Raw genomic sequence first — 12,772 nt, 5'->3', positions numbered from 1 at the left:
TTTCCTTGGCCTAATCTGTGTTGAGAATGTAGAGGATAGTGAGGGATTAAGGAAGGATTTTTTGATAAAAAGAATTTTTCGTCCTCCTTTTTCAAATATGTAACTTTTTCTTCTTTTTCTCCCCCTTAAATGGTAGTTTCATCCATTGAGGATACTCTTGAAAGTGATTCTTTGAAGAGCAGCCCAGAAAAAGGTAAAGAATCCTGGAGACATTTGGCAACTGTGTCTTGTGGGAGCAGAGCGGGGAAAGTGCGTAGTGACACCGAGTAACATTATCTCTGGTGCAGCACCAACATTATCCACTTCATAAGCATAGCCCTGGGGAGGGAGCAAAGGGGTAATGTAAGCTCTGATCCTGTTTGGTCCTTGGCCTCACCACTCTGCTGAGAAGGAGTGATATTGGGGATGCCAGCTCTTATCATCCCTCATGGGAAGCTTTTAGTTCTTGTTTGCTCACTTCTTTTTAGTTTTTGTTTTTCTCTTTTTGTCAAGTAGGGAAGGGCAGGGTTGATATTCAGGCGTATCTGAAGCAATGGCAAGATGAACTTCTTAAAAAAGAAGAAAACATTAAGGATTTGCCAAGAATGAATCAGGTAAACTGTCCGAGTCTTATTTAAGTCTGGTTTTGAGTGCTGTTTATATGTTATGTTCATTTAATAGTTTTCTAAAGGAATTATAGGATTCCTTATATTTCAGACCTTCACATTAATCATCAGACTACTGTGTGTTTTTTTAAGTGCTGTAATTGTAAGCTTATGAAGAGAGGGACTTTCAGACACACTTAGGTTTATCAGGGCTGTTTCACACCCATGTTGTCAGTAGATCCAGGTGCCTAGCAGCAGCGGGCACAGGACTAAGATCAGAGTGTGCAATGAAACAGGACTGTTGTGTTGCTGTTCTCTGAATAGTCTCCTCTGTATCTCTCTGTAGTCTCAGTTCATCCAGTTTTCCAAAACTCTGTACAATCTGTTCCATGGGGATCCTGAGGAGGAGCTGTTATATCGGGCTATAGCAGTGGTTACCAGCCTCCTGCTGAAAATGGAAGAGGCTGTGAGAAGACTGCAGAGTCCCACATCACCGGTCAAAAGTCCAGTAGCCATTGTGGAGGTGCCTGCTGAAATCCCCAGAGAAGGGCAGGAGGAAAGCAGCTCTGAGCAGACTGATGGCAGTAGAGCGCAGAGTTTGAGAGGGAACCATGAATGGTCTTTTGCCTTTGAACAGATTCTGGCATCCTTACTAAATGAGCCAGCCTTTGTGAGATTTTTCGAAAAACCTCATGACATAAAAGCTAAAATAGAGAGTGCTAAAAATTTACAGCTTAAAGCAAGAACCAGAATGTAATTTTCTTTACCTTTGACTGAATTAACCACATAAAGCGCTTACAAATGAAGGTTGTTGCTATGGAAATTGTGTCTGGTGTTTACACAGGGAATGGAGTTTAAAGAGTTAGCTTTAAATATCAGATTACTGGTATGTAATGTAAATAAAAATAGTTTGAAGCACAATCACTTTTTTGCATTGTTCATAAGTTTCACTCCAGGAAAGGACTGAATGATAAACTGTCTTTACCATGTTATTAAAATATGCAACACTGCTTGGAAATACTGGCTGTGACCTATTGCAGACCTGTCTGAATGACAGCTGTTAGAGCATGTGCTCTCACACAATTTCTATTACTGTGATAAAGGGAATGACTTCCAGCCATTTTTACTTAAAAGGAGTATCGACAGCTTAGAGGTTGTCTTCCAGGTTAGTTTAATTAGTTATTTCCAAACCTGCATGTGGACTGGGAGCAAAGCAGGGTGAAGGCTAAGAATAGAGGCTATGGTAAGCACAGGAACATGAGATTAGAGAAGAAAGTTGCCCAGCTCTCAATTCCTCTGCTTTGGTGTTACTGATGCTTCTGGACTCCTGCATATTCCAGCCTCTTGTCAGCAGTTTGCAGACTGCATTCTTCCAGCCCACATCTCAGTTTTTGCAACAACTGCTTTCCTGCTCTTCTAGATCAGCCTGTATGTGAGTTTTCTTTCCCACTTTCATACCAGTCTTCCTACAATACAGGTGAAAAGGATGGAGGGTTGTTTGGTTAGCCAGCCTGCACATGGATGCAGAAGCTAGTATTGATTGTTGAAATCAAGGGGAAGCGATGGCTAAATCTGTCTGACCATGTGGTGGTTGTTATTCATCTTCCAAGAGGAGCCATTGTTGGCTTCTGAGGAGCATGTCGATGAAATGTATTATTTTGCTTGTGTTTGGAAAGCCCAAGCACAGACCATGTTAGCTGCTTCATGGCAAGCCGAATGCTGACTATTGAACTGCTAGTGGGACACATTGCAGTTGCTTCTTTGCTACCCTGAGTCCATACCTCAATCTAATAATTATTCTTTCTTTTCTGGAGCTCTGTGGGTTATTGGTGCTGTAATGTTTTCTCTCTATCTGCATGATTCACATGATTCACAAGATACCTTCATGATGTCTTCTGGAATGTGACTTGACATTTTTAATGTGTAAAAAATTATACAGCAGGCAAGCTCTGCCACCATTAATGCTGATAAAAGTTGGCCTTGAACCTGTGGTAGCTGGTGCTAGAATGGGTTCAAAGAAAGAGGGGAAGAGCTTGTATTTTAACAACAACAAAATAAACTGGGACACTCTGCTAAACTAGTTAAGAAAGGCTGTTTCTAAAGCCTGTATGACAGTCCTCTTCTGCAGAGCAGCATTATTTTTATACTGTGCATGTGTTTTGTAAAGCAGCAGTATGGGAATGGTGTCATTCACTGATGCTTTTCTTGCAATACTAATATGAATGAAGAATAAAATGAAATTCTGGCGTGTTACAAGCACGTGATGAAATACCAACATGGCAATTGGTGTTGAAGTTCCCATGCTGCTTCTAAAGTATACAGTTTTGACCAGGAGCAATGAATTTGTGAGTTATTTCTTCTACTCTCCCCCATACTCTCAGGTATTAATGTAAAATAAAGTTTTATTGAATGAACAGTAACTCCAAAAACTATATCATATATGTGAGAAATGAGGAAGGTTTTTTCAGAAGCCTTCACAAAATAATTAACACTTGGTACAATATAATGCTGATTTGTATTTTTATGCATAAAATAGAAAAAAACTATCAATTTATATGGATTTGTTTCTGAGGCAAAGTAGGGCAACACTGTGTTACTTTTGAAATGTATTTACTCACTGTTTTCATAATGTTTTAGAAATACAAAGCAGGTGATGTTGTTCTAGTCCAGGACATACATAAGGTTTGTTCAGTGAATTCTTTTGCAAATACCTGTGCCAAAATTAATGGAGCCCCATGAGGATAGCTGCAGCTGCCCATCCAAAAACCTTTTGAAGGTTTATGAGGGATGTTGTTAATTTCAAGTAAAGGTATGAACTATTTGCTAAGCAAGGTAGCACAGAGATATGAAACTCAGTAATGTTTCTTTCTTGGGAGCCAAGACGTTGAGTTTCTAAGTACGTGAGACTGTACTGGAGGAACCTGGAAAATACAGTGGCCTTGTGATGTGACTTGGTTTGGGTGTGCAGAACTGAGCACCTTTTTAAAGTACTGTTTTCTATTAGTGTCAGTCTGAGAGACTGTAGGGTCATCATTACCACTTGTGTAGTAGCTCTTGTCAGCTATCATATCTACGTATAAAGAGAGATTACCAGCATATATATATATAAAAAAAATATATATTTAAGGTGAGAAGTTAGGTTATGTAGGGGAGCACTGACTTTTAACTGTGTGGATTTTCTGTTCAATTTGTGTATATTTTTTCCCCAAAAGGTTAATGTCTTTACATTGTTCCTGTAATACACCTGCACATTGATCCAGCCAGAGTAATCAGAGTGGCCAGGCATCCAGCTTTAGCAAGGATGGATCAAGGTTGCTTCCAGCAGGCTGGTGGCACTTGAGCAACTGCCTGACCAGCAGATTCTTCCTTCTGGAGCCTATAAATCATGGCCAATCCTTTGGGGAGATCTAATGTAGCAAACACTAGCTCTTTCCTAAAAGCGTGACCCAGAGGTGTGTGTGCTGGGCTGCTTCCACAGTGTGCTTTGTTTGTGACTAAGTCTGGAGTTAGGGGCTAGCTCCTTTCCTGTTGTGGAATTAAGCTTGCATATATTTACTACCCAGTTTAGCTGGGATCAGGAAAGCGAGAGCAGTAGAAGCTTTTTCCCCTCTCTTCAGTCCCAAAGGGTGATGCCTTGCCTTTAAAGCCCTGTCAGGGCTTTAAAAGCTTTAAAGGGTGATGCCTTGATTTTAAAGCCCTTGACTTTAAGTTGCTGTCAGGGACAGCAATTCCTGTGTGATGCAGTGCTTTGGCCATCTGAAGTTCCTGGTGATGCAAAGATGAGCCCAGATTCACATCCCATCGCATGGGGCCACTGTCAGCGTGCACAGTTCTGTGGCAGGGCAGCTGCCATGTGTAGCAGGAGTTAAGCAGAAGTGCCAGCAGGGAGTCTGGTGGGTGCAGAGCGTCTGACCCAGAATTACTCATCTATCTCCTGGGGGGGACGACTTCCCATTCAGATTGTAACTTGGAAGTTTGTAGAAGTGCTGTTTGAACTTTGAGCAGTTCATTCACAAACAGGAAGCAGTGTGGTTAAGTAAGTGAGTACTGATGTGTCATTTCACGTATCTGTGTTGCTTTTTTCTGTAACCATTTCCATGGATTTGTTTTATTTTTCTGGGAGGTTCAGTCATAGGTGATAAATGAATGTGCATTCAGTAGAACATAGTTGTAGGTAGGATAGAGATTGTTAAAACTAGGGATGCTGTTTATACAGTTTTAAAATGCACTACCTGCTACAGCATCACCAGTGTGACTTGGCAGCTATGCCATGGTTTTTTACCCTCAAACCTCCTCAGTGGCTGTTAGCTCATGCTGCACGGTCCTTCCTACTGGGTAGGCCATTCCTAGCATCGTTGTGCATGTAAGGTGCCTTTTGTCAGGTGTAATTGTTAGCCCAGGGGGTGACTTGCAGAGTTACTTTGGTGGTCCAAGAGTCTGCTTGACCTCTTTGTGCGCCGAGTTGAGGGCTTGGATACATGAGGTAAGGGAACAGCTCAACTAATAGTAATAAAACTGAGCGCTTTCTACCATGGTGGGGAGAACTGCTTGTAACTTGACCAGTACCATTTCCCAGGTCATTAAAGTGGTCACTGCCATGTGATTCAGAAAAAGCTCTCTGTGTTTCCATCCATTCCTAAATCAACAACCTTGTTCATCACTCTAATGGCTAGAAAATAACGTATTTTCTGAAGAGTTTGCTGCCATAGTGACTAAAAAGTAGCTGTGTGTTGATTTTTGTTAGAACTTGCTCATCTAGTGGTACCATACAGGGGTCTCCATTGTGACTGCAGTTGGACTAAAACAAAAAGTAATATTCCAATTTGTTTCCAGAAAAATAGGCTATTTTGTCTTGTCTTTTGCTATAGCTTTGTCACTTCACCAAGAAGGCAACACAGGTTTGTGTTGGCAGGTTGGCTTTTATACCATGTATTGTATGTTGAAGTACTGTAAGACAAATGGGGTGTTACAAATTTGTTTCACTTAAGAAAATAAAAATCTATATTTGAGGCACTATTATTTCTCAGGGTGGGCTGTTTCTGATGTTCCTTCAAGAGCACTGGTCATGTTAAAGCCATGTTAAAGTTCAGTCAGTGTTTTCCAAAGCAAAGGCTAAGCAAAAAGCCATGCTAGGACGCCAGCCTCTCCACAAGTGGAGGAAAAACAAAGAGGAGACCCAGGTTTTGAAACCTGGGACTAGTTTAGCCTTGGGAACAGTCAAGTCAGCTTCAGTGCCATGACAGCGAGTTAGCCCAGAAGGAGTCCTGTTACTCATTATTTGCATCCAAATTAAAACATTTACAGTGCATAGACATATCTACACTGACTCTGACGCCTTTTTCTAATTTATATATTGCCCTATTGCTTCTGGCACTTGAAATCCCAGCCTCTGTCTTAAGCCACATCCTTTCAGTTGTTCATACACCTGCAGCTCCTGATCCCCAATGGACCCAGGGAATAACAACCGGACACTTGGAGTAAGAGCTCTTACAAGTATTATTTTATTTCTTCCTTTTTTTTTCTTTATTTTCTTTTTTTTATTTTTAAATGCTATGTACAATCTGTTTAAAGCTTGTCAAAATGCACGGGTTCCCATTCAATGGAGCTGTGCAGGGACATAGATTCAAGACAAGAATAAAATCTTTACTTTTCATCTTCATAAGACACTTCCTTTTTCCCCATTACAAAATACTTTTAAGAATAGTAACATTTATAAAGGTATCTATATTTGACATCATATAAAATAAAACAAGATTTATACTAAGATTTTTTTTCCTTATTTTCTTTTATATGGAGTATATACAATATATACAGTAACTTTTCACTGTGTTTGTCAAACCAGCCTGATTATACCCACCAGGCTTTAGCTTATATATACAAATATGCTAAAAGTGCAAGACTTTTTATTTATTAAAGCTGCCTGTGTTTTCAGAGGTCTGGAATTGTGTGGCCTATATATATGTATTTTTATATAGATATACACATACATGCACATAATGTGTATATTAAAAATACATCTATCTGTATATCTATATAGAGAAATATAGTATATAGGTGCTTGTCTACTAGAAAGCCTCAGAACATTAATGACTAATAGGTTGACACTGACACTGGAGCCCAAACCTGACACAGGTGGCATCAGTCACTTTCCCACCCACTGCTCATCAGCAACAAGTCACACATCTGTGTTCTTGTAAGCACCAAACCCACCAGCAACCCTCAATTCCAAATGGGTCTCAAAAACACAGGTCATCGCTAACACTGAGGTAAACAAATACAAAGCAACCTGAATAAAGGTATTTATTTATTCATCTATTTGTTTGAGAATAAGTGACAATAGAAGGCAAAAACCCCACGGCCCTGACTCAGCCTCCCCCCAGCCTAGAGGCAGACCAAGCAGGGACCAAGCAAACCCCAAAAAGGGACTATGGGATTTTGTCCTTTGGAGCATGTCTGGAAAACATGGCTCTACCCGAGAGGCAGTGCCCGGGACCAAGCAGCCACCCACTGCTGGCCAGCAGCTGGGCTAGTGGCTGGGGTGGGCACTGGGAATAGGGGCGGTGGGGGGGACACATGATAAAGTGCATTTTAGGTCTCTTAGTTTAGCAAGGCCAATCTAACATGTAAACATCCTTGCAAACCTCCTGTGCTCCGTGCTGGGAGGCTGCGAGCAGGGGTGTCAGTACCACCCCACATCCCCCCTCCCTCCCTGTCTGTGCAGCCCAGAACTGCCATCAGAAGGGCTGTGTCCATGCACTGCCCCATCCGGCATACCCACCTCCCCCCCAAGCCCCTTCCCAACCTGCTTTTGTTGGACTTGGCTTGCTTTCGAAGCCACAGCAATGCCAGTGAACTACTCTGCCTTGGCTACCAAGCCCCAGACCACAACCACCATCACCTCTGGTTGATTGACACTTACCATGTCTGGGCTCCTGTACTGTGATGGGACACTGTGGAACAGCCACGGTAGTGTGTTGGGGCAATACAGCTTTAACGGGCAGATGCATGGCCTTTTCCTCCTGCCAGCCACACTGGGCCACAAATTGTGCACAACAGTGGAGCCCTAAATGTGTGTGTTTGCTTCCCCACTAACATTATGTGCCAAGGTCAGAGGGAAGGAAAAAAACCCCAAACAATCCCCCAAAATATAACAACTCCTCCTGCCCTAACCTCATGAGCAGCTTTACTGTCCTAGGATGGGAGGGGAGACCCTAAAAGTAACAGTGCTTTAAGAATGAAGATAAATACTTTCCTACCTCAAAGGCTGTGTGCTGGCCCTTGCTGCAGCCCCTCACGTGCTGGGGCACGAAGGACCCTTGGTTCTCCCCAGGACTTGGGCTTTAAGAGCCAAGGGCCGAGGCTGTCACTGTTTCAGCTCCTGAGCTTGTTGAGAAGCTCGGGCTGCCACAACCTGTTCGACACTCAGGTTTTTCTGTCCCCCTGCCACTGAGCCCAAGCACTCACACCTAGCCCTAAAGCCAAGAAGCTAGTTATAGACAGAGCTATATCCTACAGCATCAGAGATCTCTAGCTATAGATCCATGTACTGTTAGGTATGTCCAGGTTTTTTCATGCTAACTTTCCCACTTCCCCCCTGCTGCTTGGGCTGCTCATGCCAAAGGCTGCTCTATCAGTAAGTACCAGTGACCAGCTGCTGTGGTGGTGCCAAGAGCCAAGAAAGCAGCTTGCACACGATAAAAAGCAAACAAATGCCAAAACCCCAACCAAATACACAAAAAAAAAACAACCAACCAAACAAAAAAAATAAAAAGAAACAAAAAAGCACGCTTTGCTTGGATTCGACAAGTTATGAACTCACCGGGCCCCAAACCTTGCTCTGACTGCCAGATGGAGCTCAGCTGTTAGATAGACCTGGTCCTAACTAGCCAGTTTCTTGCAAAGCTTATACTAATCTATCTATCTCCTACATTTGGGCTAACAGTGCCCAACGTATTCAGCTACGAATACCTCAAAAATGTACATTTTCATGTTGTCTTTGGAAAGACACAAAGAGTAGGGACGCTAAACCATACACCCACTGAGGAATAAACTGCTGTTGTTGCTTTCAATTCGTAAATATAAACTTATAGTTTAAAAGTGACATCTTACAAAAATACAGTTTATTGCTGACCCTATGGACTCGGAACATCTCTTGTGTCCTTGTGATTCGTTCAGGTTGGCCAAATGGAAACATGATCTAGCAAAACCACAAAGTTTGCCGTCACAGGCTGTTCTATGCTTGCTTGTTTGTTTTCAGGTATAGAAACGTATACAACTGCATCACTAGAACAAAGCAACCAATAAAAGAACAAGGATTCTTTGTAACCTGAAAAATACGTGGCTACAGGGAGTAAAAACCATATAAATTTATCTCCACTCATTAACCAAAATAAAACATGACGAGTATCTTACTAGCTGCGGTGTGAGCTGGTATAACAACAGTAAGAAATTCAGGCAAAAGTGGTGTTACGTAAATTAGCAGCATTATCCAATCTCCTGGAAAACAAAAAATTGTGGGACTGAGGTATAGAAAAAAGGTGGGGGGGGAATCCACAATGGACCTACTACAACAAAACGAGTTATATACATGGTAATCCCACGGCATCCTGCAGGCCGCTGCAGTCTGTGTGTGTGCTCCAAACGCTGGGCTTAAATTCACAGTGACTTTAGCATTGAAGTCCTGAATGGAAAAGGGTTTCCTCCATTGCAAAGCAATCTTCACGGCGACCCAATAAATAACCTCTCTGCAGCCAGAAAGCCATTGCCTTCCAGTCATTCTGCGGTGCTGGCCAAGGGCACATACAGCTGCCGGAGCAGCATCATGTATGAATCCCAGTGGATGAGGTGCCCTGGAGCCATCCATCCCTGGTGGGGACTGGTCCCTCCAGCCACCACCTTCCCTGCAGGCCTGGCCTCACCCATCCTGTTGCTCCAACAGTGTCGTGCTCCTTCTGTGTGCTCCAAGGTGCAGCGGCTGCAGCCAATGGTACTCCCTGCACCCGACCTGGCGCTCAGGGCAGCTGCATCTCGGGCAGGTCAGAGGCTTGGCCCTGCGTGTGGCGGCTCTGCTGCTGCGGGTGCAGGAAGTAGCTCAGGGGGTTCTGCTGCGGTGCATGGGGTGGCTGCAGAATGCGCTGTGCACCCCCAGGCACCAGCTCGGGACCTTGCATCTGCCAGGAGACACAAACGGGGTGGGTCAGACCTGCCCTATCACCCATCCACTGTCCCTTGCTGTGGAGCTGATGCTAAGGCTCATAACCAGGATGTGAGGCCCAAGTCCTAAAGGTAACCTCTACCCATCAAGCGTATATGTTGTGGACAAGCAGCTTGGGATGCTGGTGCTATCAGCATGACTAACAATGCCTGGAGAGTACAGAGTGAAAGCAGGACATATCTATCCTACCAACCAGCCCCATGGGGAGCCCAGCAGGAATGGAGAACTTCAAAGGATATTTGGACACAAGTTAGAAATCTGTGGGACATGCAACTTCCATCTTCCATGGGAAGGATCTTCAGGCAACCAGTTAAGAGGTTGTAAAGTGACCTTGTCTATGGTCCCATGGCTGGTACCCCAAACTCCCACTTAAAGGTACTGTGGCACCAAAGCCTGGTTTTCTGCTGCCCCGGAGCTGCTTATCTTCCCCAGCATCATCCTTCTGCTGCCCATATCACTAGTTCTCAGGACTTCAGTGTACGCAAAGCTGGGATGGCTCATGCACACATTTGCTGGCAATTCATTTCTTACTCTAAATCCAGTCCTGCTGCATGGCTACTCTCAGCTCCTGCTTTGTTTTCTATCAATCACCTTTGCCTGAAAGACCATAACTTATTCCACCAACCAGGCAAGTGCTGGAGAGTGTATTGCAGCGCACTCAACAAACCCTCTTCTTAGCAGCATTACTTTGCCATGCACTGATGAAGCTGTGCTTTGGAAAATCAAAATCACCTTCTCCAGAGATTTGTGTTGTAAAACACCCATTTATTAACAGAAAGCAGTGATGGCAGCTGACAAAAACCCTGTTATGCTGAGACATAACAGCAGGAGGCATGTTTTCAAAAGAGCTTATCCTTCATCACATTTCACATCTACAGCAGGATTCCCACTGTGTTCAACAAAAATGGGTATTTCTTCTGTACACTAAGTGATAAATGAGTTTGTTGGAAACTGCGGCCTTGAACGGGTGCAGAGGCAGCCTGGAAAGGCTGAGCACTTGGGTACACACAGATGCAATGGGAGTGAAGGATGTGGAAGTGCACTGACCAGGTTCGGTTAGCCACGGAAGCCCCACTCCTTCAAAATAAAACCCCAACCCAACCCCAAAAGCCATCCCTCTGCACCCTCAGAAACACGCTCCAGCTCCATTACCTGAAGGTAGAGACGGTGCTGCTGAACCTGCTGCTGTGGCCATTGGTGGAGATGAACCGGTGTGTTTGCCTGGTGGGATGTGAAGCTGGCGTGTGGGATCATCAGGGATGGGGAGAAAACGGGCGACGGGGCTGGAGGTCGGACAGTGCTACAGGTAACCGGTTGCATCTGTACTGGGGGAGGCAAGATCTGCTGCTCTGCAACGAATCTGCCACGAGGAGGAAAATCAGACATGAGAACCGTGGAGCAGGTGCTGGGGAGCCCAGGTGATGCAAGAACCCAACCAGAGCAGGGTTTGTGATAGCAGTGATAGCAGGCCCTGGATATCCCCCTCTCCATCAAGCATGGACTGGAACTGCAGAACATTAAGATATTTTAAGGCTGTACATCTCCATAACCTGGTTAGGCAGTTTAGGCTTTGCAAAAGGTAGAAAATGCTTAACACCCCATCCGTTTTTACAAAGCATTTTAGTTATCACATAGTTCTTTGTAATTAAAAATATTCTCATTACTTTTCTCCTAACCAGATGAGCTTTTGTTCCTTTTAACACCAAGACTTTGCATTTGCATGACCATGTACAAGTTCTTCAAAATACTTTTCAGTGCTAAAGGTGCCCTACTAAAACACTGCATGAAAACAAAAGACACCAAGGACTCACTCACTTTCCTTGCTGCCTGCTTGCACTGCTCTGCATGGACTGGCCACTGCCATTGGTGGCAGGCATCATGGCTTGGATAGACTGGTCCAACAGCATCCTGCGGTGGAAGGAAAACAGGATGGTCAGGGAAGGGTGAGGTCCAAACACGTGGCTGGCTGTCTCTAGAAACAAATCCCTGAAAATCCTCCCTGAAAATATGCAAACCATCACCTTGGAAAAATAGGCTAATGAAATAGGATGCTATTATCACCTTGTCTGATGCACTCACAGAGCTGAGCTGAAACTTGCTAAATCTTTCATGTATGAAAAAAAGGTATGTCTTATAGAAAGTTAAACTTGAGGGTTTATCTTGTTTCCTTACACAGTATTTGGAAACAGCCGGATCCTGAAGGCAGTGTCTGCACACACCTCCCTGAAAGCTGGTTGAATAGTTTGGGCACTTGTATATGTTTTACAGAGTGTTTCCAGCATTGTATAAAAGAAAAATGGCTTTGGCACAGCACTTGTCCTGCCTGGAGAAAAGACACTTCAGAGCAAGCACACACAGGTTTGGGAAAAGCTGTCCCTACTATTTTTCCCTTTTCACGCCCTCTGACAGCAGAAGGCATCCAAAGGTTACTGAGCCACATGGGCAATTTATGGAAATATGGAGAGAAAAGGATTTCAGGCCCCTGAGGGTACAGCATGGTGTGCCTAGCACCCTGCTTGCATGCATGCTGGGCTCACCACTAACACAGATGTCTGCTGGAGGGAACATCCTTATGGTCCTGCTGTGGCAACCAGAGTCCATCACCCCCAAACCCAGATGTGCCTCCCCCCCCTGCTGCCCAGGTACTGCCCCTTTCTGTCACCGCCATCAGGATGGTCCCAGCAGGGCTGTGTTCACACCTGAGGCTCCTGTCTTGGCTGTAGTCAGACTGCAGTTGCCTTTCACTGCCGTCAGCTGGCATCTGTGCAGCCACTGTAATGGGATGTGCTTGTGATAACACCACAGGGTTGTTGTAGAGGGGCACTGAAATGCTCGTCTGCCCCGGCAGACGCGTTTGCTGGGTTTGGTTTCCTCTCACTAGGTGCTGCTGCTGCTGCTGCTGCTGCTGTACCTGAAACGAAGACATAGATACCCATGTGAGCTTTTACAGCTCCCTAATAGAAGGCTAAAGTAA

At 44.3% G+C, this 12,772-nt stretch overlaps 2 protein-coding genes across 12 annotated transcripts in view; one reads left to right on the top strand and one right to left on the bottom strand.

Annotated features, from left to right (window-relative positions):
* The window catches only part of TBC1D8B (TBC1 domain family member 8B), a 33,868-nt gene extending 32,360 nt beyond the window's left edge, over positions 1–1,508 (top strand). For 3 of the 4 annotated variants that reach the window (XM_061357978.1, XM_061357982.1, XM_061357980.1), the window contains 3 exons: positions 137–193; positions 496–593; positions 931–1,508. In XM_061357978.1, coding sequence (XP_061213962.1) covers positions 137–193; positions 496–593; positions 931–1,341 — 566 coding nt within the window. In that variant the 3' untranslated portion in view covers positions 1,342–1,508. The remainder of the gene's footprint in view (positions 1–136; positions 194–495; positions 594–930) is intronic. The other variant, XM_061357979.1, reaches the window with a different exon arrangement.
* A 4,554-nt stretch (positions 1,509–6,062) lies between these two features.
* The window catches only part of PASD1 (PAS domain containing repressor 1), a 97,995-nt gene continuing 91,285 nt past the window's right edge, over positions 6,063–12,772 (bottom strand). For 6 of the 8 annotated variants that reach the window (XM_061357988.1, XM_061357991.1, XM_061357989.1 and 3 more), the window contains 4 exons: positions 12,498–12,709; positions 11,614–11,706; positions 10,951–11,158; positions 6,063–9,754 (listed from right to left, as the gene is read on the bottom strand). In XM_061357988.1, the coding sequence (XP_061213972.1) occupies positions 9,596–9,754; positions 10,951–11,158; positions 11,614–11,706; positions 12,498–12,709 (672 nt within the window). In that variant the 3' untranslated portion in view covers positions 6,063–9,595. The remainder of the gene's footprint in view (positions 9,755–10,950; positions 11,159–11,613; positions 11,707–12,497; positions 12,710–12,772) is intronic. The other 2 variants (XM_061357993.1, XM_061357990.1) reach the window with 1 other exon arrangement.

The sequence above is a fragment of the Neopsephotus bourkii genome, unplaced genomic scaffold (assembly GCF_033783945.1).
Source record: "Neopsephotus bourkii isolate Nb327-2 ecotype Australia unplaced genomic scaffold, CSIRO-AGI_Nbou_v1 NB_936, whole genome shotgun sequence".
Lineage (NCBI taxonomy): Eukaryota > Metazoa > Chordata > Aves > Psittaciformes > Psittacidae > Neopsephotus > Neopsephotus bourkii.
This window is presented reverse-complemented; position numbering and strand designations above follow the sequence as displayed.